Source organism: Mus pahari, chromosome 5 (genome assembly GCF_900095145.1).
Source record: "Mus pahari chromosome 5, PAHARI_EIJ_v1.1, whole genome shotgun sequence".
NCBI classification, from domain to species: domain Eukaryota; kingdom Metazoa; phylum Chordata; class Mammalia; order Rodentia; family Muridae; genus Mus; species Mus pahari.
In genome coordinates this window covers 127,756,854-127,774,821 of record NC_034594.1, presented here as the reverse complement: position 1 = coordinate 127,774,821, position 17,968 = coordinate 127,756,854, and the positions used below count along the sequence as shown (strand labels likewise).

At 45.2% G+C, this 17,968-nt stretch overlaps 1 protein-coding gene across 7 annotated transcripts in view; it reads left to right on the top strand.

Moving 5' to 3' along the window:
• Cacna1e (calcium voltage-gated channel subunit alpha1 E) overlaps window positions 1–17,968 on the top strand; it is a 478,307-nt gene that overhangs the window by 68,718 nt on the left and 391,621 nt on the right. For all 7 annotated transcript variants that reach the window (XM_029539216.1, XM_029539219.1, XM_029539215.1 and 4 more), the window contains exon 2: window positions 16,495–16,945. In XM_029539216.1, coding sequence (XP_029395076.1) covers window positions 16,509–16,945 — 437 coding nt within the window. In that variant the 5' untranslated portion in view covers window positions 16,495–16,508. The remainder of the gene's footprint in view (window positions 1–16,494; window positions 16,946–17,968) is intronic.

The window sequence follows — 17,968 nt, the reverse complement described above, 5'->3', positions numbered from 1 at the left end:
GGTTGGGAGCAAAAAGTAACCCTGGATATTGTGGATGCTCTCCTAGCAAATGAACCAAAGCTTGTGGCCACTCCTTTTCCTTTCCCTACAGACAGATGGTCTTGAAACAGGAACAAATCGGTTAGCCAGCTTGACATTACGGTGCTAATGCCACATTTCAGTCTGGGGCCTACCTCAGGAAAGCTGCCATTCTCCCTTGTCATTATTCTGGGACTTAGTTCTTCGATGTTGTTTCAGCCCCAGGCTCCTGGGATGGAGGCTTACGGGCTATTAGGATCTCACAGCATGTGGACTCCTAACAGCCCTGTTGTACAATGGAACTATCCCATTATTTGGGACAGGGGATGGGGAGACAGCGTTCTTCCCCTTCCCATACAGAGAGTCAATGAGTTCAAGCTTCACGGTTCCACACCACTCCCTGGAAGTCCAGAAGAGGTATAAAAAAGGTAAATTGAATTATATTGATAGGCGTTTCCTCCATGTTCTTTGTATCTTAGGAAGTGACTTCTCATACTTTGTCTAAGATAATCCTCAAAATAAATCATTGAAGGCAAAAAACATTTTTACAAACAAATGAAAAGTACATTAACTATTGAGGAAAAGACAGTTGTCCCATATTATGCACGAGAAAACATACTGTCTAGTTAAATTGGATACCTACCCGGCTGGTCAGTGCAGAGCCAGGGGGAGAAGGAGGACCAGAGCGTGTGGTTGACACCTGGACTCTGCAGGGGAGGTCTTTAGGTAGCTGGAGCGACTGTGTGAGGGATACTGTCTGGCTTTGTCCTTGCTACGGGAGACCCAGGCTTCCATAAGGACTCCATTACTCTGGCTTCCCCGGGCCGGGCTCACCTCTCACTGTGGCAACGCTGTTCTGTCTCACATTTCGGAAGGACAGCTGGTTATAATGTAGAAGGAGCTTCCCAGGCTTTCACTTCAATCAGCTGAGCACCTCTCTAGGCCACTCTTAAACATCCTTCTCCCCCCATCAAAGGGCTAGAAGTGACCTGAGCCAGCTGCAGACAGGAGCTCCCTCCTGTCTGTCTCCCAGGCTTCTGAGGATTCCGCTCAGTACTGTGACCTTTCTGCCCTTCCTTAAAGTTGTGGGAGTTATTCTTCCCAAAATAACTTGAGTCAGCCAGGAATGGATGGCAGGAAAGTTACAATTAGCTTTTCACAGTGAAGGAAACACAAAGTTTTTTTTTTTTTTTTTTTTTTTTAAGGAAAAAAGGCAGAAGGAGGATCCATAAACCCGTCAAGCTCCCATGAGTCAACTGGGAGACACAGTGTCATTTCAGGGGAGAGCTATTTTGTCAGGAGATGTGTGGAGTTTTGGATTCTCTTCATTGTTTTTACCGTGGAAGACATCTTCTCTTTCTAGTTCTCCAGGGTGGCCAGAGGGGAATGGATTGCCTCCCCCCCCCTCCAGTCCATTGATTTCTGTGTTGATGCTCATCCGGTTCAGTTGTGAGTAAGAACCAGCATGGTACCAGGGCTAGCGAAACTTAGACTAGCTGCCTTGAGGGCAGGGGGATTCGGTCCACAGAGGTCTTCAAATCCAGTCAGAGGGACTGTGCAGGGAACACTGTAAAACCGACTGGTGCAAGAGCTGGGACAGGGTAGATCTTCAATGCCCTCCATCTCACATTCAGCATGAACTCCTGCCTTAGTCTACTGTTTTATGCTGGAACTGAGATAGGGCCATTTATACATATACATAGGCTAACAGTATGGAAGGTTTGAGAAGTCTAAGACCATGACACCAGTATCTATTTGGCTTCAGGAGAAGAGTTCATGCTGTGTCAACGTGTGGTAGGAAGCAAGGGCAAATAGCCACATGAGAAAGAAACGAAACTCACAGAGCTGCCTTGCTTAGCAACATCCTCTCTCACCACAGGGGTATAGCTCTAGGACAGTTTGTTGACTCCCACAAGAAGGGCACTAGTCCAGTCACAAGGATCCACCTCTCACCCAAACACTTCCCATGAAACTCCCCCTCCTGACTCCAGATTAGAGGAATTAAGGTTCTAACTCATGAAACTAGGGGAGAAACACTGAAACCATAGCGACACCTCAGGTGACTGACAAAGGTTACTTTGACCTTTCCTAAGATGTGTCCTCTCAGGCACTCCCCACATGGTAGTACGCGAATGATGATTTTCACTTTACTACAAAAATCAACAACTACACTGAATCATGACGTTATAGGTACCATTGCTTAGCATAAAGCCAAGGTTATGCTATGCTATGCTATGCTATGCTATACTATGCTATCCTATGCTATGCTATGCTGACATGAATTATCAATGCAGAAACTGGAGGAGAGGTCTTATGAAGTGAGCCTTGGGGGAATTTAAAAGCTTTCATTTGTGACTTTCAGAGAGTGTATACAGTACGGATGATTCATAAAGAATATGGAATTTAATTTGCTTTAGTTCTAGGCTACATCTCAGCATTCCATTCAGTGATATATCCCTGTGAAGATTTGAATTCACATAGATGTTGAGGGTTATAGAAATATAGCTTTCATTATTTCTAAAACCTTATTCAATTTCTGAGTCCCAAACCACTTTAATAGAAAACAGCTTATTCATTCCAAATTCGTGGTTTTCTTTTCTTTAGTTGTATCCAAAGATCTAGTTAAGCCCCAATTTAGCATTCCCTTGACTAGGTACACATTGATTACCATTACATCTCCTATTTCTTTCTTTTTTCTTTTTCTTCAGGATTTCTTTTAGCCAGATGTTGGGCTGGGACATCTGGCTTGTAGAGCCTCTTGGGGGAAAACTTCAGACTGTTACTTCTGTATAGGTGACCCCCTGTCTGTGAATACTGGGGCCTCTCCTCTATGGCATCAGCTGTTCAAAGCACCTACCTGGCATTTCATGCCTCCAGTTTCCTGGTGCATCAGTCCAAATTCCTTGCTTGTGTCTCAGAATCCCCTCTGAACAGCTGGAAAAAGAGCCATACTTCTCCTTGAGGAGGAGGTATATGCTGAATACAGAGCAACTTTGGGGCCACATGAGTAGGATTGACTACATCTTCGCTCTCTCTGTCATTCCTGGTCCTGATGGACCTCAGTTTCCCCTGGGAACATGCTGAGCTCCTATGGGTCAGACCCCTTTGCAAGGTTGCTCCTGCCTATGGCTCTAGAGAGGAAGCAAGTACACTTGGCTACATAGCTGAAGGTTGTCCACTGTTCTTTGTGATGATTTGTTTGTTTGTTTGTTTGTTTAATGACAATTTGACACAAACTAGAATCACTTGGGAGAAAGGTCTCTGAAAATAACTGTGAGAGTTTATCTTAATTATGTTAATTGGTATGGGAAGATCAGGCCACTGTGGGCAGCACAATTCCCTAGGCTCCTGGACTGGATAAAAAGGAGAAAGCTGATTAAATACTACCACCACTCATTGTTTTTTGTTTTTTTTGTTTCTGGCTGTGGATGTACTGTGACCAGCTCTTTCAAACTTCTGCTTCTGTGACATCACTGCTGTCATGGACTACAACCTGGAACTAAGAACCCCAGAAAGTCCTTTCTCCCTTAAGTTGCTTTCATCAGGGTATTTTATCACTGCTGTAGAAAAGAAAGGGAAGACAGCCTTTCTGCCTCTTCTTCACTTCTCTTTCCCTCTGTCTTCAGCAGCAAGGAAGAACAGTGTCACTACTGATAAAACTTCCTATCAGCCTTATCAGAGCAGCGGTATAGACCTTCCATGATCTCCCTGTACATGCCAGCTTTGACATCATCCATCTTCTGCTACTTTTCCAACCACACTGACATCTGAGCTGTTCAGGATGTCTCTAGGCCTGTTCTCTCACACTAGTGAGGCATTGCATAGCCTTTCTGCTCTCTTGGTAATATCACATACATATTCCCCTCCTCCAAATATGTACCAATACTATCTTCTCAATGAAGACAACCCCGGATACAGTATTCAAATTACAACCCACTTTAACTCCCACCCTCTCTGCCTTGCTGACTTGTATATAACATGGAGTTCTCAGCCTTATTGTCCTCTCCTCCAGGAAGTCGCCTCAACTCCCCGAAGTCCTGTAGGCACCTTATTCTTTTTTTTCTTATTGAAGCACTAATAATATTGTCATGTCAGACCCTGTTAACTGTTTTTGTTTTTAGCCCTGGTGCTAGAGCAATACTCATTATAAATGTGTCAAATAAATAAATGACTGCTTGGTTGAGTGAATGCTTTCATTCACTTAGAAAAAGCTAGTAGATTATTGAGAAGAGTAGCTAGCAAGGTTTGTAAAGCCTGCCTGGTGCTTGACTCAAAAGGAGCTAGCTTATAATTTATATGATAAGGGAGGGTTTCTCACAGCAGAATGTCCTTGTTATCTATAATTTTATAGACTGAAGACACCCCAGGGATTTCTCTATAGGAAAAAAAAACACAAGCTAAAATTCTCAAAAGACATGTGGTAGGAGGGAGTAGCAGCTCTTTGGTTCTATATGTCTTTCTTACGCGGGCTAGCAGAGGCTTCTTTTATGTCTCACCTCTTAGAATCACACTGCCTGGCTGTCAAGAGTCCCTGGAATGCTGGCACCTTAGAGGGTGCCAATTTATTTAAGTAATTTTCACCTCACATCTAACGAGGAGCCTGACCTTGAGGACTGAACTTTGGTTGAACAACAGTAGACTGAAACATAGTCTCATGTAGCCCAAGCTAGTTTCAAACTCAACATAGAGCCAAGAGTATCCTTGAATTCCTGATCTACCTGCCTCTACCTCCCAAGTGCTAGGATTGCAGGAAATCTCCACCATGCCTGCCTTAGTTATATATTTCTAGCCAAGGAAAAAATTTAACATAACTCGTTATGTGTCAATTTTTATAATTAAACAGGGCATTTCTTATATTTCAATTTGCAAATCAGAAATCAGTTCCGTCCCCCTCCCCGCAGGTTAGTTGTCCTAATTTGAAGATCAATACAACAGGGTATCTTAATTATAGGATACTTCTGTAGACGAATGTGATGAAGACAATGGGGATTTAGGAAAATTTACAGGATGGTGTAAAGAGCCTGGCAGCTGGAGCTAGAGGTAGACGGTGGTCAGATAGAATTCAGGGGCCTGTAGAGAAGATGGGGGGTGGGGGAGGAATAGCAGGACTCATTCAGTCATTTGCTCCTAGTTTCACCCCAGAGAAGAGCTGTCACCTGGATCTCATCTGGAACTGACAGGATGACACGGGACAACCTGTTCCTTGTCTCCCACACCTAAATGGGCATTCTCAGAGCTTCTTTTGTAATTGTCCTATACTGTCACCTATACATCAGCAAGACTCTCTGGTCCTGCCTGAGTGTTTTAGAACTAAAAGAAAGTTCTCACTACCAGTCTTAGTGCCCAGCATGGTATGGTAGATTTACAGCAGAGCATCCAGAGTCAGCCAGATCCGGATTGATGGCTGTGGGCTTAGATTTGGAGAAATTGCTTCCCCCGCCCCTTTAAAGTCTCAGTCTGTTCATTTGTAAAGCTAAGTTAATAATAGTAGCTTTCTCACAAGTTTTTTTCCCCCAATAATTAAATGAAAAAATTAAAGAATCTACTGTTCAAGACTCCTGAAAAGACACTGGGTATCATGAGGTCAAAACTCAGTAAATAGCAGCTACTTTTTAATGCTGGTGATTATGGTGATGGGCTGTCTCTGCTTGATTAAAAAGTCCTTTCTATAGAACCCAGCCGTAGCACTCATTTTCCCACCTAAAACTTCCTGTTGGCCCAATCGAACTTGATCCAATTTCTGATGAGTTAGTGGTCTATTCTTCCCAGGATTGTTAGAGCTAGAATTCTAACTCCAATGATTTAATGTAAAAATGAATCCTCAATGTTTATGTGTGGCCATTAACCACAGCTGAGAGTCCTAGATTAGTGTGTGTGAAAGGATTTGCTTCCTGGTGTGACGAAAAGAATGAAATGGTTTTGTAGGCCAAGAAACATTTAAAAGCTTAGATTTTGGAGGCCAGATATGGGATCTGCTTTGATAAATATGCTCTGGGGTGAAAGCAATGAAGAACCTATCTCAAATCGAGTTTGAACTGCAAGCAGTATTGGCTTATATTCCTGGTGGTCTCCAGTAGGTGGTTTCCAGAGCGAATGGCTGTGGTTGTTATCTGGCCATCCCCTGCCACTTAAACCTCTCCTCCTCTATAGTCTGGTTTCATTCTCAGGTGGTGGTGGTGGAAGCAACCATTCTGGAAGATCATTGTTCAGAGGGGTTATATCTTTATTTCAGTCTTCTCTTAAAAACTGCGAACATTTTCTTGCAATCCCTAGTAAATACTATAGTGTATTTCACTGGCCTTTCAATAGGCACATGCTCTTTTCTAATTATTTTCTAGCAAAGCGACAGTCTCTTAAGTCCTGAATGTTCAGTATTACATTAGTTGGCAGCCTCCTTTATAACTTCTGTGTGCTGGTCTCCTGAGAAAGTGGCTGGCCCAAGGCTGGGTTCTGAGACAGGCTGGTCATCTAGTATGGAGATGGAAGTCCTACTGGGCTAACAGGTAAGAGTGAAGCTCAACATCTGGAAGAGATGGTCTCGCTCTCAGTGGTTTACATCTGGCTGGCATGCAAAGCAGTGGAGAGCTGTGGATCTTGAGTGCTAATGGCCTGGACTTGTTTTTCTAAGTAGTGCTACTCACCATCTCTCCCCACGTGAGTTCTGTTGACCGCACTAGACAGCATTGCATTTCTATAACAAAACGCCCGAGCTAATCAACTTGGAGAGAGGAAAGGTTTGCTTTGGCTCACGGTTCTGGAGGGTTCAGTCCACACATGCTTGGCCCTGCTGCTTCTAGGCTGGTGGAGAGGCAGCGTACCACAGCAGGAGCACGTTTGTGGAGGGAGCTATTCATTTTCTGTGAGGGAAGGGGTTCTCAAAATTCCCTTTCTCCAACTACGCTCCACCTCTTAAGGATTCTGACACCACACTTGGATTGAGAGCAATACTTTATTACACAGCCTTTGGAGGACTTTTTAGGACCTCAGCAAGAGAGAGAGAGAGAACTCCTGCACAAATGCCTTTGGAAGTCCACGTCTGTGATCTGATCCTGTTAGGGAGATTGAAGCTGCTGCAGCTTTACTGCAGAAGTGGCCCACTTCTTTCTAAAAAGGAAAAGCTCCCCTAAGAAACCACCTCACATGGTCGTGGTCTGTGTGGGTGGGAGGGATGCTATCAAGGCGCTACATGGAGGCCCTAGAGTTTCTGGGACGAAAACTGGAGAAAAGGAGCTGCTGTGAAAGATTGGCCGACAGTGGGTTCCCTTGTCTGAGCCCGAGGCTGCAGTGGGTCTCCTTGTCTGAGCCTGAGGCAGCAGTGGGTCCCCTTGTCTGAGCCCGAGGCTGCAGTGGGTCCCCTTGTCTGAGCCCGAGGCCACAGTGGGTTCCCTTGTCTGAGCCCTGAGCCCGAGGCTGCCGTGGATTTGCACATGGTCCGCTGGACCTTCTGTTCAGGTGGATCCATCCTCTCACCCCTTTCCTCTCCTCAGGATTTTATTTTGTATTTACCATAGGTCTCCAAGTACTGGATGCTGGTGATACGGTGATGAACAAAACAGCCATGGTCTTTACTTTCCTATAGCTCAAGGGCTAGTGTGAGGGGTGTCAGAGGGCCTATAGTGAGACGTCAATGATGTGAATGACTGTCTGTGTAACTGATCAGGACCTACCAATGTTTTACATTTCAGAGGGCTCATTTTCAAAATCTTAGGATCTTCTGGAGTATCAGTTGATTATTAAAGCATTAAGTTTCTCTTTTTTTTCCCTTTCATGCTTATAAGAATATACTTATCAATAAATATACATTGTGATATGACCATTTTGGGCAATTGATTTCAGGTTGGTAATGTGTAATCTAAAATTCTAAAATCCAAAATACTAGGAAAATCCACAGAACTTTCAGCCCTGACATGATGTGACAGGCGGGAAATTTTACATCATGGATCACTGTTTTGTGCACACCTTTGTTTAAACTGTTATAGAAGTTTGCCTTTAGCTTAAGGATGCAGAGATCCGTGAAACAAATGGAAGGTTGTGCTTAGACAAAGTTTTGGGTCCTGTCTCCAAGATGTGTCAGTGTGTACATGCAAAGGCTGGTGCCCAGCTCTGGAAGTCCCTAAGATGCTCCCTTGAGATATTCCTACTCCGAGCAGTTTAGTTAAGAGATACTCAGCCTAAGATTTCTTCTGTTCAGGAAGACTTATATTTATATTTGCTTTCATGACCACATCATGACGAAGGCCACTGGCCGTGCACGGTGGCTCAGACCTGTGTCCGAGTCCCAGCTAAGACAGAAGAATCACTTTATCAGCCTGGGATACATAGCAACATCCTACTTACAAAATATTAATAGAGTGATATTGAGCTTGCAAGTGTCTATTCATATCCTCCTCCTTCTTCCTTGGCCCACAGTAGGTCACATTTCTGTTCTTCTGCATCAGAGCAGAATCAGGTGACCGAGTGCTGGCTGACAGGGTACAGAAGAAGTGACATTCACCTCCATCCTTGCATGTAACTCTTCAAAGCATTTCTCGGGTGCTTTTTGTTTCTTTCTGTCACCCAGAGAGGCAACAGGAAGGATAAAACAAAACCAAAACACCTCTGATGGAGTCCTCTGAAACCCCAGGCTCAGGTGTTAGCAGGGGTGGTCGGTTATTTTGTCAACAAAGATTTATAGAAATACACCTTTGCTCATTTGCTTGTGTGTGGCCTGTGGCAGCATCTTCCATCCCGAGAGGCAGTGAGTGACTGCACCAGGGTCTCATGACCTATGATATTTACTGTCCAGCCTTTTAAGAGAACGCTTTGTTCAGCCCTGGCCTCCGTGCTGGCAGAGGGCACTGGATGACAAGAGTGGGGTCCCTGAATGACTCTGAACATCAGGGGCTTGACTCTTCCAGTCTTGCAAGGCCACCTGGCTCACATGGTTGTCTTTTTGCACAAGTCTAGGATAATAAAAAGATATCTAATATTGATTAGACATTGTGTGTGTGTGTGTGTGTGTGTGTGTTTATGTTGCTGTGTGGAGGCCAGAGGACACCCTTGAGTGGCATTCTTCAGCAAGCTTTTACTTTCCGTGATGGGGTCTCTCATTGCAGTGCAGTTTCTATCATTATGTTCCTGAAGCTGGTGAGAACATGGTCTTAGAGAAGTAATGGTCAGAGGTTGCCTGACTACCAAATGATAGAACTGTAGCCCAGAGCGTTGGACTGCAGACCATAGACTCCTTCTACTCGTCCACAGAGACTCAGGAAGACTTAGAGAACACTCCATATTTGAAGCAGAGTGTTTTCCTTGGATGTTGGTTTATATTCAAAATGCACCAGCCTGTCAAATTGCTGTTGGACATTAGCCCATCCTTGAAACAGTCACCATAACAACATGGACAGATGGAGGGGAATGTGTATTGGAAAAAAGCTGATTCTGGTCCAGGGGAGGAGGGAGCTTTGCAGGGAGTTGGGGGTGTGTTTTAGTAGGTTAATGTCACAGGACCCCTGAGAATGGTTTAGTGGCATAATGTCTTGTTTGGACTTTTAATGCTCCAGTTCACTCAGGGGAACACCCCTTACTAACTTAGCCTAACCTCTCAGGATGGCATGATGCTCTTAGTGTTAAGACAAGATGTGTAGGGGAAAGGAATGGCTTTTGAACACAGAGGACTTGGGTGAGGAGGTGCTCAGAGGGTAAGTAAGCACTTGCTGCACAAAATGAGGGCTTGGGTTTGGATCCCCAGAACATACATAAAACTGGGTATCAGAGCTTGCAATCTTCTCACTCCTATCATGGGATGGGAGGTGGAGACATGAGAATACTGAGAAACCCGTGGGCCAGCCAGGCTAGCATATGTAGGAGTGAACACCGAAAAAACCTATCCCAAACAAGATGGACGATACAGACAGAGGAACTTGTCCTCTGATGTCTATGCTGTGGCATCTGCCTGCACTCACACCCATGAACAGATTTAGGCAGGCGAAGGAACATTCCCGTGAGCCCTAATTTTTAATAGTTGAGAGTTGGGACCTCTTTGTCCTCTTCCTGCCATGTAGAGACAGATGGCACTGAGTCAGGGATGAGTGCAGGGCCAGCTTGTGGATGCCTGTGGGCTCACTGCTCACCCCTAGGGACCAGCAGCCTGGTTTCTGTCCACTGCCTCTCAGCGGTGGTACTTAGTGCAGTATATATAATGGTGATGTCTTCCTCATTGCTGATCTCAAGACTTTTAGGGTATGTGGGCAATTTTCAGAAGAATGTAACTTCTAGGCTTCCTGGAATATCAATTTCTCACAAAGTAGTTGAAGGACACACATGCTCTGGGGGAATCAGAAGGGGAGTGGTAGTGGATGGGCCTGGGATGGCCAAGAGCCAAGGAGAGATGGATGAATGTCTTTAACATGGTGGACTCACGTGCCTGAGAGGCACCAGTAAGCCACAGGAATGCAAGGGCTATTGCTTCTAGACCATCACGGTTGCATCAGTACTAAGCAAACCTCTTGAGAGGAGAGAAAGGGGAAAGGGTACAAAAATATATTATTCCTTTGTAGATGACTATTTTGACTTTTATTCTGGAAAGATGGGTGAGTGGGGAGATGACGTCAGGCCAAGCAGGACTGTACTTGTTGGCATAATGTCTTTGTGGTACAGGATTCGTAGGTGGGGTGGGGGCAGGGGGCGGAGAGGAGAGTACCCCCTATCTCATTACCGAATCATGCCCTCACTAGCAGGGCAAAAACCATCTGGAGCTTCTGAGTTGCATGAACTGCTCTTCCTCCTGGGGATGCCTCCGAGTTAAAGAAATCTTTGCCAGCTAGCCAAACTGTTCAGAAAAGACTAAGAAGAAAGGCCAACAGGAAGCAAGACTTGAAGAGCAACAGGGGGCCTCAGAGCTGTCATTAACTCCTGGTCCGGCCAGTAGCTCAGAGCAGTCGTCCACTTAGAGCAACCTAGCTTCTCACTTGCTCTGCTCACAGTGGCTTCTGTTCCCCAGGCTCCATATATTTCATTATGGGCTCAGATTGAATGACAATGATGGCACCCAAAAGATACAGTGGTACTGCCAACATATACAAAACTTTATGACTATAGTGTGTGTGTGTGTGTGTGTGTGTGTGTGTGTGTAGACCGCAAATTGATGATGAATGTTTTTCTCAATTGCTTTCCACCCTTTATTTTAAAGATTTTTTTTTACATATGTATATGTGTATGTACATGTGTTTGCCACATGTGTGGGTTTCCACAGAGAAAGAGTCAGGAAAGGCACCAGATCTCCTGGAGCTGGAATTGTGGGAAGTTGTTAACTTCTGGACTAGGGTCCTGGGAACTGAACTCTGGTTCTCTGCAAGAGAAGCAAGCATTCTTAATTGCCGAGCCATCATGATATCCCTCCCCACTATCTTTTGAGACAGGGTCTCTCTCTGAACTCAGAGCTCACCAATTTGGCTAGACTGACTAAGCAGTCCCAGGGGCTCTTTCATCTCTACTTTCCTGATGTTACAATTATAGGAATACACATTGTGCCTGGCTTTTTTTCACCAAGGTGTTGGGATCCAAAGTCAGGTCCTCTTGCTTGTTCAGCAAGCACTTTACCAAATGAAACTTCAGCCCTCAAATAAAGTTTTATTGGAACATGGTCATGCCTGTTTATTTATTTATTTATTTATTTATTTATTTATTTATTTATTCATTCATATACATGTTGCGGGGTTGCCTTTGTGCTGCAACAGCGGAGTTTGAGTAGTCAAAGCAGAGACTAAATGACCTGCAAACCCTCAAATGCTTTGTCAATCCCTGCTCTAGAAAGTCTGCACTGACATTTAATTTTGAAGCAATACACACCATTTTCATGTTAGTTACTTTTCTGATTCTATGATAGACCACCATGACCAAGGCAGTAAAATGAAGAGTATATTTGGGCTTATGGTTCTACAGGGGGGTGAAGAAGCCATGATGGTAGAGTAGATACAGTAGCTGTATCTAGAAGGCAAAAGGAGTATTAGTAGGAAAACAAGTCAGTCTTGAGGATAGGCCCCATGTCAAGCAGTAGATGGCCAACAGAAAATGAACCCAATAGTATTGTTGGAGGTTCTTTGCCTTATAATGTTAAGTCAGAGACCCCCCCCCCACCCTTGATTCTACAGGTCCTTTGTGTATATATTATTGCCTCCAGTTTTATGTTTTTTTAAAAAGATTTATTTATTTATTTTATGTATGTGAGTACACTATAGCTGTACAGATGGTTGTGAGTCTTCATGTGGTTGTTGGGGATTGAATTTTTAGGACCTCTACTCACTCCGGTCAACCCTGCTTGCTCCAGTCAACTCTGCTCCCTCAGTTCCTGCTTGCTCTGGCCCACAGATTTATTTATTATTATACATAAGTACACTGTAGCTGATTTTGGACACATCAGAAAAAGGTGTCAGATCTCATTACGGATGGTTATGAGCCACTATGTGGTTTCTGGGATTTGAACTCAGGACCTTCAGAAGAGCAGTCAGTGCTCTTACCTGTTGAGCCATCTCGCCAGCCCCAGTTTTATATTTTTATGGGATTCCTGTGTGTACAAACATGTGTGTCTCTACATCTATATACATTTCCTGTGTGTTTTCTTTGGCTCTAATTCTTGTTCTTTTGGTCCTATTCCAAATGGTTTGTTTTCATTTTATCTTACTGTATTTTACTGTATTATTATGCCTTAGATGATAGAGGTGATATGGGAAGGAACTGGGAGGAGTAGGGGGAGGGGAACCATAATTAAACAATAGTAAATGAAAAAAAAAAACCTATTTTCCGTAAAAGAAAAATATTTTACATCTCAAACCACAAGCACGAAACAGTGGGGGTTACTTTTGAAATGATGCATGCCTTTTCATGCCTGTCTTGCTGACATACAGCAAGGCCTTACCTCCTAAACCTCCCAAACAGAGCTGTTAATTTGGGATCAAGTATTCAAATGTCTGAAACTATGAGGAACATTTCTCATTCAAACTATCATAATTTCTATTGGTAATCCATTGGACAGAACCATTAAATGGTCCTCCTTAACCATTAGAAGTCAAGCGTGCTTCCTTCTCTGTTCTTGTGGGTCAGGATTAACCAGAATATTGGGGAAACAGCTCTAAAGACCATCTAAGCATTTATTCCATGTTAAGCTCAGTACTAGGCACTGATTTAAACAGATAAACAAGACAGAATTCGTCTTCTCAAGAAATTCAAGGAAAGACAGTGTTTGGGGATGGGGGTGGGGAGGGCTAGGAATAGGGCGGAGTCAAATGCTCTTCCTTAGAAGATGCAGACTGTCTCTTATGAGTTGCTGGGTGGGGAAGATGTTCTATGAGTGTGACAACGGCAAGATCAGGGCACTGGCCAGCTTGGCAGCAGTGGAGGTGACAGATTCCCATGATGAACGTTTGTATCAATAATAGAAGGGTTGCTTAACAAGAATTCTTAAAGGAAAGATGAGATAATTTCATGTTTTGATATTTGTAAATTGATTCTGTTGAAGCCAGAGCTCTGCCTTGCATATTATTGCTGTTGTAATTCTGGCAAAGACATGATTTAGATTGGCAAAGTGTCAGGGAAGGGGAAATCCAGGCAGGGTGGGGGTGGGGATGGCTGGGAAACAGATACACAAAGCCAGAACCTGGCTTCTGCTTGCCCTGGGAGAGCTAGTGGCCCTGGAGCCTTGTCTACAATGGGCTTAGAAGCGGGGAGGAGACTGTAGACCAGAGTCCAAGAATACTTGGAATTGCTGGAGGTGTTAAAGTCTGGAGAGGGAGTGGGAGCTGTCAGGGGAGGGGTGCACGCGTGTGTATGGTGAGGGAGAGACATTTAAACATTGTAGGAATCAAGGATAAATTTAAAACCCATCAAATGCAGAGACAGAGTGACAGCTCGAGAGCATGAGTCACTCTTTCTAGGGACCCACCCAGCTGTTGGCAAGACTTGAAAAATATTTTCTCCTTCATTTCTCCTCCTCATTAAGCTTAGCCTGGACATTTTCCCTCCCCCTACCCCACTGGCTTGACTCAACCTTGGAGGCCAAATGTGTCCTGCTGGCCAGTGCTCAGCTCAGCTCCTGGAAGGCTTGGGTATCACGTCCGGAAAGATGAGTCCAGGTGATGGAAAAGGAAGGCAGGCAAACTAGGCTTTTCCTTACAATAACTCTGTTAATTAGTGCCGAGGAGATGGGTGTGGCATCGCTGGATTCTGCTTCATGAAGCACAAGCAGTGTGATCAAAAAAAAAAAAAAAAAAAAAAAAAAAAAAAAAAAAAAAAAAAAAAAAAAAAAAAAAAAAAAAAAAGGAAGCTCAGTCTTGAATTCTAAGTCTGATTTACCAGCTGTGTGACCCTGGGTGGGTCTCTTTAACTTTTGGACCTTATCCTTCTTATCTATAAAATAATACGGCTGAACATTAGAATTTATAACCATTCCATGTTCTTTGCTTTTCTGGTTTACAGTTTGATTTATGACTCATCTTAGGGAAGGCAGAAGGTAGCTAGGGGTCAGGTGTGTGCAGGGCTCTAAAAGGATGCTTCCCCAGTGTTCCCAGTTTGCTCCCAGTGTGGAATGAAGCTTTGTCCTACACCACTTGAATGATTTGAATGCCAAGGTTCCTCTGAGTACACAGAGCACATGGTGGTTCTTTGCGCCAAAGGAATACATGTATACATCACTTGAGGAAGAGTCTAGCTAAAGGTAGACAGTAGTATCTTGAGGTTGAAAGCTGAGGTCCTCTGAAGTACAAAGGACTATTAGGACCCCAGGCTTATGGAAGAAGTGTTTTCCACATTCTCTTAGTTTGGGCTTAACTGCTGTGAAGAGACACCATGACCAAGGCAACTCTTATAAAGGCAAACATTTCATTGAGGCTGGGTTACAGTTTCAGAAGTTTAGTCCATTATCTGTGGTGGGAAGCACGATATCCTGTAGGCAGACATGGTGCTGGAGATGCCAAGAATTCTACATCTTGTTCTGAAGGAAACTAGGAAGAGACTGGCATCTGTAGGCAGCCAGGAGGCTCTCTTCCACAATGGGAAGAGCTTGAGCACAAGGGGCCCTCAAAGCCTGCCTACACAGTGACTCACTTCCTCCAACAAGGCCACACCTACTCCAACAAAGCCACACCTCCTTATAGTGCCACTTCCCATGGGCCAAGCACATTCAAACCACCACACACATCCTCTGGGTTACTTGAGTCCTCCTCTGTGCATATATGTTTGTCCTTTTACCTATGAATCTCCCCATCCTTATCTCCTGGCCCCCATCTCCTGGTCCTTACCCAGAGAGATCTGTCCATGCTTAGCTTCAAGGTCCTGTCCCTCTATACGACTCTCCTGGTTACCCCGGGTACATAATGTGGCCCTCCGCTGAGAACTTACAGATCTTACATCAGTCCTAGCACATCATGCCATGTGACAAGAGTCAGTGTTCCTCCTGTGTCCCAGTGGGTATAATATGGACCATGTCTGGCTCATTCTGAGATGCTTGGTCCCTGGTGGTTGGCATGTGGTAAGCACTCTTTCCAAAGTGAATCCGACTATATTCTCCTTGGCCTGGACTAGGAGAACCCAGCTTCAGGGAGTCATTAGAGCATCTGGATCAATAATGTTCTCTGTGTCTTGAGGTAGATGTGTGTCTCATAAGAAGGAAAGGAACCTAGACACAAGATAGACCTACTTTGTGCTGGTCAGGGAGTCAGGTAGCAGCAAGTGGCCAGAAGGGCAGAGGAGCTGAGAAACTGGAATAGGGGTAATGAAGATTCTTTATATTTTGCCACATTACTGCCCACCTGAGATGGTGGTGTCTCCTTATAGAAGGTACTGGAATGTTTGTCTCCTGTGTACACACTGATGGCCTCTTTTGAATGGTGGTGTGAAAGCCAACTACATTCCGTAGAAAATGTACTTCATTTTTTAGAATTTTGATCTTTCCAGGGATCTCGGTATGTTCCTCTTACGGTTCTGGGCAGTGACAGTGAGCCTCACTTCTCAGCCCCCAAATCAATGTGGCAAACCTGTCTCACGGTACAGTGTACTGTGTTGTTAGGCCGCGATGTTCAGTGACTTGGGCTTTAAATGCTATTTTACTTTCTGATAGTTTCTCCTAACAGTGGGTATATTGGGAGGTAGTCCAGTCGTCGTTAGAGGAGGAGTATCCATAATCATGTAACCCCTGTTTTCTGCGCTGGACTTGAATCTCATGGTAGGAAGGAATCTCTTTGCTTAAACTCTGCAACTCTGTGAATCTGGTACCCAGACTAGTCTAGTGTCAACACTACTGATTTTAGCATCTTTTACCAAGCTCCGCCTGGGTGCCAGTTTCTTGGCCAGGCCTAGGAAGCATTATTGAGCTTTGCGGGGGCTGTGTCATTAATCTTTTTCTCTTCTCTATTTCCCTGTGCCCATGATCCTTCATTCCCTCCTCCTCCTCTTCCTCCTTCTCCTCCCCACCCTTTGTCTCTCTGCCCACCCTTTCCCTGGCAGAGCAATGTTCTGTGATGGTGCCCGAGATGCGTGGACTGAGCCCAGGCCGAAGGCTGCCCGAGCCCACCCTGTGCCCGGCTACAGGAGGGAGCCCTGAGCCCGGGGCTGCTGGCAGGCGCCGCCACGTCCTGGCTCTGCCTGAGGAGGAGGCATGGCGGCCGCAGCAGTGCGCCCTGCTCGAGGCCGATGCCTCCGACGAGGTGGGCATGTTGCCTGCTTCCCCGCGCTCCGCGGTGGCCGGCTTCGACAACTTCTTCCCGGTGCAGGAGGGCGAGGGCCCGGGCTGGGAGGGCAGCACCACGCTGGATGCAGGCTCCAGCCCCTTCCTCCCTGTGAGCCCAGAGGTCATGAAGCGGAGGCGAGGGGGGCTCATCGAGCAGCGGGACATCATCAAAGCCCACGAGGCACACAAGATGCAGAGCACCCCGCAGGCCCGGCGCAAGGAGTGGGAGTGAGTATGGAGAGTGGGTGGGCCCTGGGGGGACAGGGTGGTTCCAGAGGCCAGGGAGGAGTGGGAGAGTCATTTGTGTCTATATCCACTAATGTTCCCACGAGGTCGCTGTGGTCAGCCAGGCAGTGGTCCTTCTGCTCATCTTGTAGGCCACTCTGAACCTCAATGAGGTCTGTCAATCAAGCTTGGGTTTCCATTGCCCAACTAACCGGTTTAATCAAGCTCTTAGGGAGAAGGAACTGGGTCTATCCCTGCAAGCCATGGAGGACGGATGCCAACTTGAACCATCTGTGGCATATTCTCTTCAGGAATTACAGCTGCCCTGCCCTTGGATAATCATATTTGGGGCAAGTCTCTCCTCAGCGGGGAGGGCGGAAAGAGAATTACCAAGCTGTGTGGCCACCCAAGAGCATCCTCTTTCTCTTTTCACGTTGGACAGAAGTTTAACTTAGGCTGCTGCAGAATTCAGTTTAGGTTTTATTTTGTTTTGTGTTTACTATTTCCAGTGCCCTGGTTTTATACCCCAGAGAAGGGCTCAGTTTTGTACTTTAAATCAGTTTATTCTGCATGTTGGCATGTCCCATGGCCTTTACGCTTTTCTTCCTGCCTGAGATAGTAGAAGTATTAGCAGTCAAGTAGCTAGAATGTGTTTTTAATGGCAGGGTTCAAGTTTATTTGCTTGATTACCATGGATGAGCTAGGTGTGTGTGTGTACATGCATGTGTATGCGAGTATGCATGTGCAAGCGCTTGTGTGCAAGCTCAAGTGTGTGTATATGTGTGTGTGTGCAAGTGGGTGTGTGTACAAGCACATACATGTATGTGTGTGTGTGTGTGTGTGTGTGTGTGTGTGTAGCTGCTCTGTTTCACTAATATTTAATAGCTTGTTCATCCATTCATTAGCCTTGGTGTGTGATGAGCTTTTGAGATGCAAGATCTGAGTGTGAACAGCACTATTCACCTCTCAGTGCTGTTAATTTTTCAAACCTACAGCTTTTTAAGTACAGGGAAACAGGCTGCATGC